The 12,117-nt window shown below is 48.1% G+C and overlaps 1 protein-coding gene across 6 annotated transcripts in view; it reads right to left on the bottom strand.

The window, feature by feature from the left end:
* PRRC2B (proline rich coiled-coil 2B) overlaps nucleotides 1-12,117 on the bottom strand; it is a 46,628-nt gene that overhangs the window by 11,750 nt on the left and 22,761 nt on the right. For 5 of the 6 annotated variants that reach the window (XM_054646586.2, XM_054646587.2, XM_054646590.2 and 2 more), the window contains exons 13-24: nucleotides 11,438-11,631; nucleotides 8,838-9,042; nucleotides 7,888-8,107; nucleotides 5,209-7,278; nucleotides 4,881-5,080; nucleotides 4,040-4,185; nucleotides 3,446-3,587; nucleotides 2,775-2,854; nucleotides 1,878-2,069; nucleotides 1,544-1,738; nucleotides 1,031-1,117; nucleotides 12-116 (exon numbers count right to left, since the gene is read on the bottom strand). In XM_054646586.2, coding sequence (XP_054502561.2) covers nucleotides 12-116; nucleotides 1,031-1,117; nucleotides 1,544-1,738; nucleotides 1,878-2,069; nucleotides 2,775-2,854; nucleotides 3,446-3,587; nucleotides 4,040-4,185; nucleotides 4,881-5,080; nucleotides 5,209-7,278; nucleotides 7,888-8,107; nucleotides 8,838-9,042; nucleotides 11,438-11,631 — 3,836 coding nt within the window. The remainder of the gene's footprint in view (nucleotides 1-11; nucleotides 117-1,030; nucleotides 1,118-1,543; nucleotides 1,739-1,877; nucleotides 2,070-2,774; nucleotides 2,855-3,445; nucleotides 3,588-4,039; nucleotides 4,186-4,880; nucleotides 5,081-5,208; nucleotides 7,279-7,887; nucleotides 8,108-8,837; nucleotides 9,043-11,437; nucleotides 11,632-12,117) is intronic. The other variant, XM_054646589.2, reaches the window with a different exon arrangement.

The following is a 12,117-nucleotide window of genomic DNA, read 5'->3' as shown; positions in this document are numbered from 1 at the left end:
ATCTTCCTTACCTTAAGAGTCAGGTCAGCACTGGGGAAGGACATGGGGTTCAGGCTGATGCAGCGCTGGAGGTGATGATCCCTTGGCAGGATGGGAATGGACTGTGTTAACCCTGCCTGAGGGGAGAGTCATAAAAGGTGAATATTTCTGATTTTTGTGAACTCTTAGGAGAACAGTATGAGCCACCAAGGCTGACAGAGCTTCAGCTGGGCAGCTCCAGTAAGTGCACATCAAAGAATTCAGTCCCCAAGGGTACTGCACGAGCCAAGTACCACATTCAACTGGGGCCCATTCTGCTCTTGCAATAAAGGAGGCTTTGGTTATGTGCAAAGACACCCCTCTATGCTGAACTTTATCAGCTTCCATTTAACATCAGTTTGATCCAAAAACTTCCATTTGCAGAAGAGTTCTCCTTGCTGTACCCTACTTAGAAACTACCTAAATTTCAGACAAAACCTGTTTCTGAAAAGAAACACCCTATAAGACAAGTCTCCAAAATCAAAAGCAGACAGCCTACAAACTTGAAGACATTTCAAAAGCAGCTTTGTGTGTGTCTCACATTGCTGTCTACAGCTGAGCTACGAGCTGGGCTTTCAGTGTGCTCACTCTTTCACAGAAAATAATGAAATCCCCAGAGGGCTGGAATAAGCTGGGAAACCTCCAAAAAGGCCTGACCACCACGTCACAGTTCTCTGCCTTGCTGTGACAGGTGAAACCTTCTGAGGAAGTTGGGCAGTCTGGGTCTAAACATGTCATCATCTGCATCATGGCCATGTCCAACACTTGTGTGTCTCAGGGGAAAAGACTGGCCATCTCAGAGATGGCTTTACATAGGTCACAATGATAATGACCTCTGTGTTTGTGACACTCATTTTACCACAGTATCATGAGATTTCCATTTTAGATTTCAGTGGTATGTGCTGACTAAGCATGAAATATGATGCAGACATGCTTCCTCTCTTTGGAAGCATCTGACATTTACCTAAGGAGTATCTCCAATGAATCAATGCCAAAAGAAAAAAGTACTTACATTACTGGCCAAGGCATCCTGCAATTTGGTGACAGGGTTAGCTGCAGTGCCAGAGGCAGAACCAGGTGGCAAACTGAAGTCAGAGTCCTGAAAAAGCAAAACACAAAAAATTCAAATCCAGATCCATGGGCCACCCCTCTGTTTTTCATGGTTAATGACTCTAGCCTGAATTATGACACTACAAACTTAAGATTGATCTCTAGTAAGCCTTGCTGCAAACAGAAAACACTTCTCAGCACTCAGCAGCAGGCAACCCCCAGAGGCAGACAAAAGCTTGGCCATGATTTTCTCCCTCACCTCTGTTACCACCCCAGCTGGTCCCTGGGACAGTATTTCCAAGTGGACACTAAATGTTTGCCAGAACATCCTGTGTACCTGGTTTGTGTCAGTAAGGAAATCTAAGGCAAACCTACAGCTGGAAGCTTCCTCTAAATAATCCTTCTGCCTCAAACCACTTTTCATGCCTCAACAAGATCAAACCACCAAGAAGATAAAATTAAATTCAATCCTCACTTTAGGATTTACTCCAAATTCAATGGGTGGCACAGGAAGTACAGAATCCACGTGAATTTCCACCCCATTAACAGGGGGAATATTCCCTTCCAGCCGTTCCGTTCCCTCCGAACCCTTTCTGTTTTTCAGGGAGCGTTCGTTGCCGATTGGTCCGGGCTTGTGTTCCTTGTTCTGTCCTGAGCCTTGATCTGAATCCTTAACAGGAAAGCAGAGAGGCTGAGACACAAAGACCGAATAACCCAACCTCAAGCCTTAAAAATGCTATCAAGAACAACACAACCACTTCACAACGTCTCTCACTCTGTGCTCTGGCTTGGCTGCGAATCCAGATTACCTTTTTATCAGTTTGCTTCTGCACTTGCTCCTTCTGGCAGTCAGGCTTTGAGTCCACCAGGCCAGCCCCATTCATCTCCTCTGGTTTGAGGGTGCCATATGGAGAACTGCGCTGAGAGGAGGTCGCGGAGGATTCCCGAGACTCCGCGCTCAAGTCAATGCCACTATCCCCCTGGCTGCCTTTAAATCCCTGCTATGCAAAGCACGAAATGTGTTAAAGCCCCGGACTCCGACCCAGCATCACCGAGGAAAAACATCCCAGAAAACAGCAAGACCACTTCCCTTTTTCAAATCGCCATCCTGGTTAACTGCAAAGGAGTTGGGCCTGACCTGCAACACGCCTTGGCTGCTCCTTCAGCTCTACACAGCCCTGAGACAGGTGAACTGACGCACCAACCAGACCATGGCTTCAGAGTAAGGAAATGTGTCCCACAGAACAGCTAGGCTGAGACTGCCAAACTCGCTTCACATGGGACCCAAACCAAATTTCAACTCTTGGTCTCCAGAGATGAAGCCTTCAGGAACTCCTCTGCCCTCCCTGCATTAAGGCTACAGCTATACACTGCTCACAGGCACAAGGCACAAACAGGACCTAAGGGATTCCACCCTCCTCGACCACAGTGTGCACCCAGTGATGAGCATAACCCTGGAATAGCTCTATCACACAGTTACTCCAGATTTATACCCACACACAACACCAAGCAGTGCTGGCTTGGCTCTTTAGGTCAAGATTTGAACAGCGTCAAGCTCAAATTAAAACTGCAAAGAGACGGTTTAAAATGGCACAAGCAGAGCTGGGAGTCACTAAGCACAGATGGAGCAATGAGAAGCATAAAAGCCACCTGCATTAATACTTTATACACACAATACCTTGAAGGGCACCTTAGGAGCCACTTACCTCGGTGCTGGACTCAGTACCATTAAAGGTATTTACAGGCTTGCTCCAGGAATCGCTGCCAGGAGACTGAACAGAAAGTGCTGGAAGAGAATGGAGGGCAGGGTTCAGCTGCTTGAAACACAGCTATGAGCACACCCTGTACACATTACACCATCCACCTTCCATTTCTAGACATGAGAAAGGGTATTTTCACCACCTCAGAACATTAAGTGTTGCCCAGACATCTGAGACATGATGCAGCAGAGAACACAGGGTATGAGGAGCGAGAGAAGAGAACAGGGAGGAGATTTCTTAGGGAACATAACAAGAGAAAGGTCAGAGAGAAACAAGGGAGGCACTAACCACTCAAGGCTAGAGATGAGAAAATGTAGGAAAGCAAAATAAGAAAAAGTAGATCCAGCCCAAGCAGCTATAAAATGCTGTATTGTAGTAACTTGATGTGAAACAAAGACCCAAGACGCAGATTAGGAGACTGACATGGCCAGCAACAGGAGCAGGATGGCTGAACAGTGGAGCTTAGCACAGAGGCTGCTCCACATGTCTGCCAGCTCCCCTCCCACCATCAGACAGGAGAGGGCTGTCTCCTCTGAACCACGGACCCCATCCTTGCTGCACACCCCAGAGGACTCCAGCTCTGTGAGACCCTTTGGAGCAAACAGACCCAAGCCTACCTGGGCTGTTGCTCTCCCAGATCTCTGTGCCCAGGCTGTTTCCAGACACTGTTACATCACCCTGCTCCAAGCACAGGCTGTTCTGCTTCTTAGCGAATCGTGGAGGAATGTGCGACTGAAGGACGCGGGCCTTGGCTGGTGCCTGTGACAGGAAAGGCACAGGTGTCAGGCTGGGAGGTTCCCCCAGGCTAACAAGGCTGCAAGAGCTGCTTTTTGCAGTGTGAGGTTTTCTTCTGACAACAACAGAGCCAGAGTGCAAAGTCATCCTGCTTTGCACCGCTCCTGCTGCCCAATATCCCACCAAAGAGCCAGCAGCTGGCTTAGAGAGCCAAGCTGCTTTGGATGAAGACGACTCTAGAAACTTAACTCCCAATTACCAATTTTGCTGCAAGCCAAGAATGGTCAGAAATCAAACTCTCCTTTTCATACCAGCGGCCCTAAATACAATTCTGGGGCCCAATACAGGATCTGTACTATTCTGGCACTGTCAACTGTACCTTTTTCTGTTCATACAAACACTTTCTGGGGCCCTGTTTCTCTGACTTCAATCCAAACCACGTAACAGGTCCAACTTTTCTGCCTGCCATTCCTCACCTGAGCAGCCTGTTCCTTCTTCCTTCGCTCCTCTTCCAGCAAACGACGCTGCTTTTTAGTGAGAACCTCAATGAAACCTTCCCCTGCCATGGAACCAACTTCATTCTCTTCTGCTGTGTTCGACACCCGATTATCAATGATGGTACCTGAACAAAGCACACAGAGAGAACACAGTGCACATGTGTGTGCATATAAAGCTTTATAATTGCAGTAATTTAAACAGTGCACTCCAAAGAGGATCCATGCCACAATAAGTTCACCTAGCAACATAGCAGCTACATTTAGAATATAAAAGAATGTAGTCTGCTGACATCTACCAGCCACTTTTATCTTGCAGGACTTTGCTGTCTCCTCTGTTTCAAGATGAGCACACTTCAGCCAGAGGAGCTGTGTGATAACTCAGGTAATTCTCTTTTCAGAGATACTAATTTCTTGCCTCCTTGCCATTAGCTCAGCCTCCCATTCCCCACTCTGGATGCTCTCTCAACTTCCTTCCCACAACATAAATTTCAAGCCTAAATACATTAGCATCTTAGAGAGAAATACAGAAATATTTTCCCTAAATACAAACTTTCTATAGAAGAAACATTAGAGACACTGTCAGATCTTGCTGAAAAGTTTGTGTTTAAAATTTAACGACAACAATTTTTCTATTGTGTTTAATTTTTAACGACAACATTTTTCTATTTAGATACACAAGAATTTCCTTGTTTCTATAAATAAATGGAAAAAAGCCCCTAACCTGATATTAAAAATTACACTGGATTGCATCAGTCTGGCTTTAATCAGTCAGCCATAATATGTTATCCTCTTAAGGAAACAAATCAATCAAGATACTCACTTCCATAACTCAGTTCAAACTGTGACAAGGCCTCTCCCTTCTCACTTGCTCTTTGTGCAGTGGATTTGTGCTCCTTCTCTGGCTTTTTACCTGGCCCCTCAGCACTCTCTGAGTTCACATGGGAGGCCCTATCCAAGCTATAAATGGAGTGGCTGCTCCCACCACTGGTGTTGCCAAGGCCTCCTCCTTCTTCTGTAGACCTACACAAGAAAGAAGGGAAAGGATTTAGTTTTGTCAGTAGAATGCAAATATGAATGACAAGAAGAAAATGCATGGGGTGTGTCCACTCCAACATCTGCATATATCACAGATCAGAAAACAACTTTACCTTTTGCTCTTTATCAGGGTCCCATTCTGCTGGTTCTCATATCTGGAAGCTGCTCCCACACCAGTCCTGACAGACTGCTCTGCAAACCCTGCTGGCTCAGCCTTGCGGCTCTGCCTGTCCACCAGCGGCCTCTGGCTTGAGAAGCTCCTCTTTGCCAGTTCCCTCTTCTCTCCCAAGCTCCCAGTGCTGAGGCCACCTTCCAGCTGGCCCTCACTCTCTGGAGCTCCATCTCTTCTCTCCCGCCGCTCACTGAAGTCGCTGCTCTCAGATGCCGTCTCCCACTCCTCGTTGGCGTGGTCTGAAGAGTTCTGGTAGGACAGCTCAGGAGAGCGTCTGCCCGAGATGCTGCTCTTCTCTGCAGTGCCCAGTTTGGGTCTGCCAGGCCACTGGCTGGGCAGCAGATTAGGGCCCCCCTCCTCAGGGTTCCACTGCCCAACTGATTCCCTCTCCTGCCTGAGGCGTCTGAACCGTGGGGGTTTGTCCTGGCGGGGAGGACGCCGCCTCCTGAAGGGCCTGTTCTCAATGTTCTCCTGATCTGCTGAGTAATCCTCCTGGAAAAAGTGCCTTTTGTCATCCAGATGACTCTCATCAAAAACCCGGCTGGAGAAGGAATCCGTGTGTTTGTAAGAATCCTGAATGTAGTCCCTGTCAGACTGCTGCCTGCTCCCAAAAGTGTCTGATGGAGAGGAGTGGCTGTACTCTTGCCACCCTCCTCCCCCACTCCTGCCCTGCCACTGGGTGGGCTTCTCCATGAACCCTCTTCGCCCATAGCCAGAGTTGCTCAGCCTCGGTGGCAGTGATCTCCCAAAGGCTCTTGGAGCCCTTATCTTAGGATCCAGGCTATTGTGATCATCTGAATAGATTTTGTTGGACCTCCAAGACTCTTTGAAGTCTCCCTTTTTCAAATCACTGTCCTCTCTGTCCAGCACAGAGCCTTCATTGCTGTTCTCCGAGCCCCTCTGCCGGCGACGCTTGGGGAGCTCCTCATACTCTGAGCCCTCACTGTGTGTCTCACTGGCAATCCGGCGCCTTGGCTTGCCCCTGGGGAAGTCCTCTGGCTGGTTGAACTCCCGGAGCCCTCGGCCCCGGCTGCTCCTCTGGTTGTTGTTGTTGTTGTAGACGCCCCTGCTGCTCACAACCGTGCCTCGGCCTCTGAAAGTGAACTCTCTGAAGCCTCTCCCTCGCCCGCGCCCTTGACCTCTCCCACCAAAGGCTTGCTCCTCATCGATGAAGATCCAGTTGTTTCTTTTTGTGGGAGGGAGATCGCTGCTCTCTCTGGATAGCTTGTTCTCCCAGGTTCTTTCTGGTTTCTCTTCTTCCTCCTCCTCCTCCTCTTCCTCCTCTTGGGATTTCTCAGCCTCTCGTGCAAGGCTGGTTTGGGAAGAACCTTTGTCATCCAGCAGGTAACGCGTGGAGTTCAGCAAGGCAGCAGAGTCATCTGATTCATTTTCTACCTTCTGAACAGCTGCCTTCTCCTTCAGCGGGCGTGAGCTGTCCTCTCCCTCCAGTTTAACCTTCTCCATCTCCTTCTCCTTCTCTTCCACCTTGAGGGCTTTCAGGACTGGTTTTTTAATGGGGCCTGACCGCCGTGTCCTCCCCATTTGCTCCTGGGGCTGCCCGCTGGTGCTGCGGCTCTCAGGAGCCCACTCTGGTGTCTCTTCAGTGGCCTGCTTGGGATTGGCTCCTTCTTTCTTCCAGGGGTCAGCACTGAAGGACTGCTCATCCCGGGGTACTTCTTCAGCAGCTTCTGCTGCTGTCTCTGCAGGTTTCTGATGGTGGCTGATATCCCAACCGTTATATTCAGGCTTCTTCTCTGCTTGGATAAAATCAGGTTCCAGGGGTGAACACCTCAGGTTCGCATGGCGGCTGCCAGCAGGACAGGCTTCCTGCACACTCTCCTGGTGCTGGAACAAGAGATCCTGGCCTATCCTCTGAGAGGACAGGCAGCTGTCAAAGTCTGCTTGGGCCTTCTTGTCAAAAGCATTCAAATACTCCTCCCTTCTCTCCTCAAAGAGATCTCGCTGAGTGCTCAGACTCTCTGGCCTTCCAGAAGCAGAGTAACTTTCATTCCTGAGAACAGAACAAACAACAAAGGAAAGTCAGGTAATGCAGAGCACAGCAGAAAACCAAGGGCCCAGGCTAGATACAAGAGGTGAAAAGAAATAAACTGCAGTTTATGGTAAACCATGAGGCAATTAACCTATAAATACCAAAGTGCTGGGCAAAGCTGCTGTGGCCCCAGGCTGTACTGCCTGGTTTGTTAAATCAATACATGATAAAGAAAAACAGTTCCTATGATGGGCAGCAAACTTAAGAAAGGAAGGGAGATTTAACCTCCAATGATGTGGAGATCTGAAAACAAAGAATTCGTTTTAGAATGTCCAAAGTAGGACACAAAGTAGCAATCATCAGATTTTTTTGACTCATGGCTTTTTATACCTTCCCATGTAGGTGGCAAGTCCCCCTCTCCCTCCAAACAGGCTCCAAGCTGGCCAGATAGCTCAATAGCTCTGTGCAAACCAGCTAAAACACTCAGGAATGAAAGGGTGCTCCCAGATCAGAACCTGGGCCTGCTCACAGACATCCTTCAGGCCAGCTCTACACCTGCTTTTCAGCAGATGGCTTACAGCAGCACCTCCCATCCCAGCATGCATGAGGACAGGGGAATTCTGCACTCACCTGGCATGCAGCCCCTCCATGCTCATGTTGTCAGCCTGTTTCTGATGTGACAGGGAGTATCCTTTGCTCTGCAGGGGTGTGTAGCTGTCCTGGCCCCACACTGGCACAGGATCCAAGGGAGCAGTCTTCCTCTCTGCCTGCCCTGCCTGACAGTTCTGATCTTCAGACCGACAGCTGCTCCCACTGATGGAGTCCTGCTGAATCATGGGCTTCATAATTCCTGCTCACAACAGAGTTCATGCCATTAGCACCAGGATTTCACAAACAAGAAGAATTTAACAATCTCCTAGCTTGACTCCCTTCTCAGGCAGCAGCCAGGCTGCAGCCATGGAAACCTCCCTTGTAAAGCCTGGGCTTGGAAAATGCACAGCTGGGAAATACACCTGGAGTGATACAGAAGATGACAGCTCTCACAGCCCAGCCCACACAGACACTACACAGCATCACTGGCTTGGGATCAAGCAATCCACCAACTCCAGGGAATGATTTATACATCCTGATGTTTACACTCACACCTCTGAAGATTAGGACAATATAGGAAGGTGCAAAGTGCACAGTTCAGGAACTACAGGGTTTGTCCATCACACTGCCTAAAAGGGGTCTATTAAGATTTTACATTATTACAGTAACTCCAAAACTCATCCTTCTCCTCCAACAGGCAAGATCAGTGGATCTGCTACCCTTTCCTCCAAGGGGCAAGATCAGTCACATCCACTAAGGTCAGAAAGCAGTCGGGGAATGTCTCCCACTGCAGTGCAGAGAATGGACAGACACATGTCTACATGTCTTCCCTCCCAGTCTCCCACCACTTCCCACTGCAACCAGCTTTCTCACCCCCAGAGAAGGGATGCCAGCCAGAACGCAAAGTCTGGACAGAGGTTAAGACAACACAGCAGATCTCCAGATATGAACCAACTCAACAGCCAAGATAAACACTGGCAACAGCTCACCTGAAGGGTGAAGGGCTGAAGGGTAGAAATCCACGGGGGTGCGGCTCGGGGCCATGCGAGGGTCCATGTAGGACGGCATCATCATCCAGCGGGGGTCGAAGCCGAGCATCTGCGGGTGCGGCGGGTAGAACGGCCGCTGGGGATGGGAGTGCGACGGGGCAGGATAGACCTGCTGCTGCCAGTGCTGCATCTTGTACAGCTGCTCCTGCAGGGAACACCATGGGCCATTGGACATGGCTGTGCGGCCAGCAATCACACTGGGGTGCTGGTCAGCCAAAGGAAAACACGCGCCACCAAAGGATCAATCTCTGATCAGATGGGAGAGTGGGGCAGACAGGGCTAATTCACTCCCAGCTGGGAATCTGGCAGTCGTTATTCTGTAATACCAGAGCAGCCAGGCTATCACACCACTGTGGGCCAGGCTATGTGGCCAAACACAAGGGATCAGCTTTAAGACCACCATTTGCATCTTTTTAACGCTCCTGAATGAATACAGGACAGCTTCCTGTCAAACACCACTTCCTAACTGGAACCAAATACTTCAGGAGATGTTACATTTTCCAGGAAATGCATCTCTAATTTATTTAGTGTGTAGATATATTAGTTCCACCCCTGTCAGCTTAACAGATTAGATAAAAACAACCTAAATCACATTAAGAGAGCTATTAATATTTTAGAGTGTTTCCTGGGCATCCTTCAGAGACAGGCTGGCACTTGCAGGTTGTTTCCCCATCTCCCACACAGCCAGTCCACCTTCCTTTAGCTGAGGACTGCCATGATGCTAATTTGATTTGACATTTAACTTTTGCTGAAGGTCCAAAAATAATATATATTTGAAAAGAGTTTTGTGTACTGAAGAAAGCTTTCAAACACTAAACAGCTCCAATTAACATCAAATGCATCTACTTACTTGTCAAAACGTGCCACCATATTTTTTTGCTAAGCTTACAACAGTGTCAGATACTGGAACTGTTTATTAAAAAAGCCAATCCCCAACTGCAGAGCAAAAGAGACACCTTTAAATCTGAATCTGACACATCATTACAGCAGGAAGGCTCTGATAAATGCAGATTATATCTACATTACCTAGTCCTCTGGTACCTTGGAGAAAATATTGCCTTCACAATACCATCACTTTTCCATTTTATTCTCTTCATGGAGCTACCAAAGCAGCAATACAAGCCAGCCAAAACATGCACTGCCTCATACATACTAACATCACAGAGGATAAGAGAAAATAAAATAAAACTTCATGTTCTTCCACTAGTGATGACCTGTGGTATTATTAGCATGACAGCAAAGACATCCAATTTTTTTCGTTTAAGAGCAGCTCTTTTCAAGAGTAACATTAGGCAGCATTTGCTGCTGTACATCTGAATCATGAAAATGTCAACTGCCGAGCAATGAGCACAGGGAACATCCATAAAAGAGCAATTACTGAGCAAAAGCCAATTGTGAGCTCTTCCCTAAGATCTGCAGCAGCATTGATGATATCCCATTTCAAGTGGTTATTTTATGAAGAATGGCAATTCACTTTGCATTATCTGAAGCCTGAATACTCTGTCCCTTGGTTTGGCTCTGCTGCCCTACAGAGACTCACTGCATCTGGCAGCAGAGCTGCACAGCACGTATGGCACATACAGCACTGAAAGGTCAGGCAAGAGCCAAGATGCACAAAGCAGCTCAGCTGAGGTCTCAGTGCCCCAGAAGAGTTTTCAATGCAACAAAAATGAAACATTTAAGACCAAACATTTTTACAGTGCAAAGAACACAATGATCTCAAAGAGCCTCACAGAAAAAAAAAAATCTAAGTAGGTATTAGGTGAGAGCTGAGCAAAGGATCAGCCCCTCTGCAAAGGCAGGAGGTGGAATGAGAAGTGTGCCACTCCCAAACTCCCTCCAAGTCCAGAAGCAGTCCAGGAACTTGCCAAACTAAGCACAGTTTGCCCTGGCAAGCAAATGGCTACCCATACCTACAATGGTAAGGATACAGCAAGTGCTGAGTGAAATGGAAGCAGCTGAACCCCAAGGGTTTCCCCTTCCCCTGTGCTGTGTATTCAGGCACTGCAGCAGTGCTGAAGAACAGCAGCTCATCTTGTGCCAGAGAGTAAAAAGAGACGTTCATCAGGTTCAAGGCTAGCCCAAAGAACAGAACCTCCCCTGGGCCAGGCCTACACAAGCACCAAGAGAGCCACTCATGGTTTTGGATGTGGGAACATCCGCAGCTTCTCCTGCTCATGAACATTTGCAAACCAGAGCTCTGCCACAAACCACACAGTCCTAAGAGTTCCAATTGTCAGGAGATGCCCAGACAACCATGCAAGACAAGTCAACATTTCTGACAGCACTGTATTTTTCTCCCAGGCAAGTGACAAACCTGGCAGAGCTCTACCCACGACAGCTCAGGCATCATAGGGTGCAAGGAAAACCCATGTAGCCCACAGAGAGCACTTCCAGGATATTTCCAAGATGAGAAGTACTGAAAAAGGCCAGGGTAAAACCTCATTTATCTCCTCCCCGCCCAAAGACTGATGGTGTTGAGAACTGAGCAAAGACAATGGTTTACTGGGGGTCCAGAAAATGGGTTGTGTGCCATTTACCTGCTGCTGTTGCTGCTGCTGCTGCCTCTGGAATCGTGGGGGAAGAGACTTCTGGTATTTGTTGAATTCTTGTGCTGGCGAGGGAGCTTCTCTGAGCTCCTCCTCACTGCTGCTTTGGGCTGCTGCTGCTGGAGCAGGACTCTCCTCTTCCAGATAGCCAACAGAAGCATCCTGTGTGTGAAACTCAGGGGTTGCTGCAGAGAAGAAAACAATCCTTCAAGAGCCTGCTCATGACAGAGCTGGGATTGCACCACCACCACACAACATACACAGCTGTGGGCATGTCCTGATTGTAACACATGGCTGAACCTTACTTCAATCATGTACAGCACATCCTTTACCTTGACAGCCCTATAGAGGGTTTTGTCCATCTTATTTTAATGATAAATTCTGAGATCCTCCTTTACTATCAGCCTTCTGCTTAAGCACTGGGGAGAAAGTCCTTTTCCCCATTAGTTCTTACACCTGGCAGCACTTACTGGTTTTCTGATCTACGGCCACGAGCACTTAATATTATCATCCAATCATGAGAAGCCCATGAGGCCCATTCCAACAAGCCCTCTGCTAGCACAGCTCACTGAGCACAGATAAAGGCAACTGAAGTTTGCATTTGTTTTAATAGCTTTTTTTATTTAATCAACCTTTGTCAACAACCCAAAATACTATGCAGAATACAAGCA

This window comes from Agelaius phoeniceus, chromosome 21 (assembly GCF_051311805.1).
Source record: "Agelaius phoeniceus isolate bAgePho1 chromosome 21, bAgePho1.hap1, whole genome shotgun sequence".
NCBI classification, from domain to species: domain Eukaryota; kingdom Metazoa; phylum Chordata; class Aves; order Passeriformes; family Icteridae; genus Agelaius; species Agelaius phoeniceus.
The sequence above is the reverse complement of the archived record's forward strand: the minus strand, read 5'-3'. Positions and strand labels throughout refer to the sequence as shown.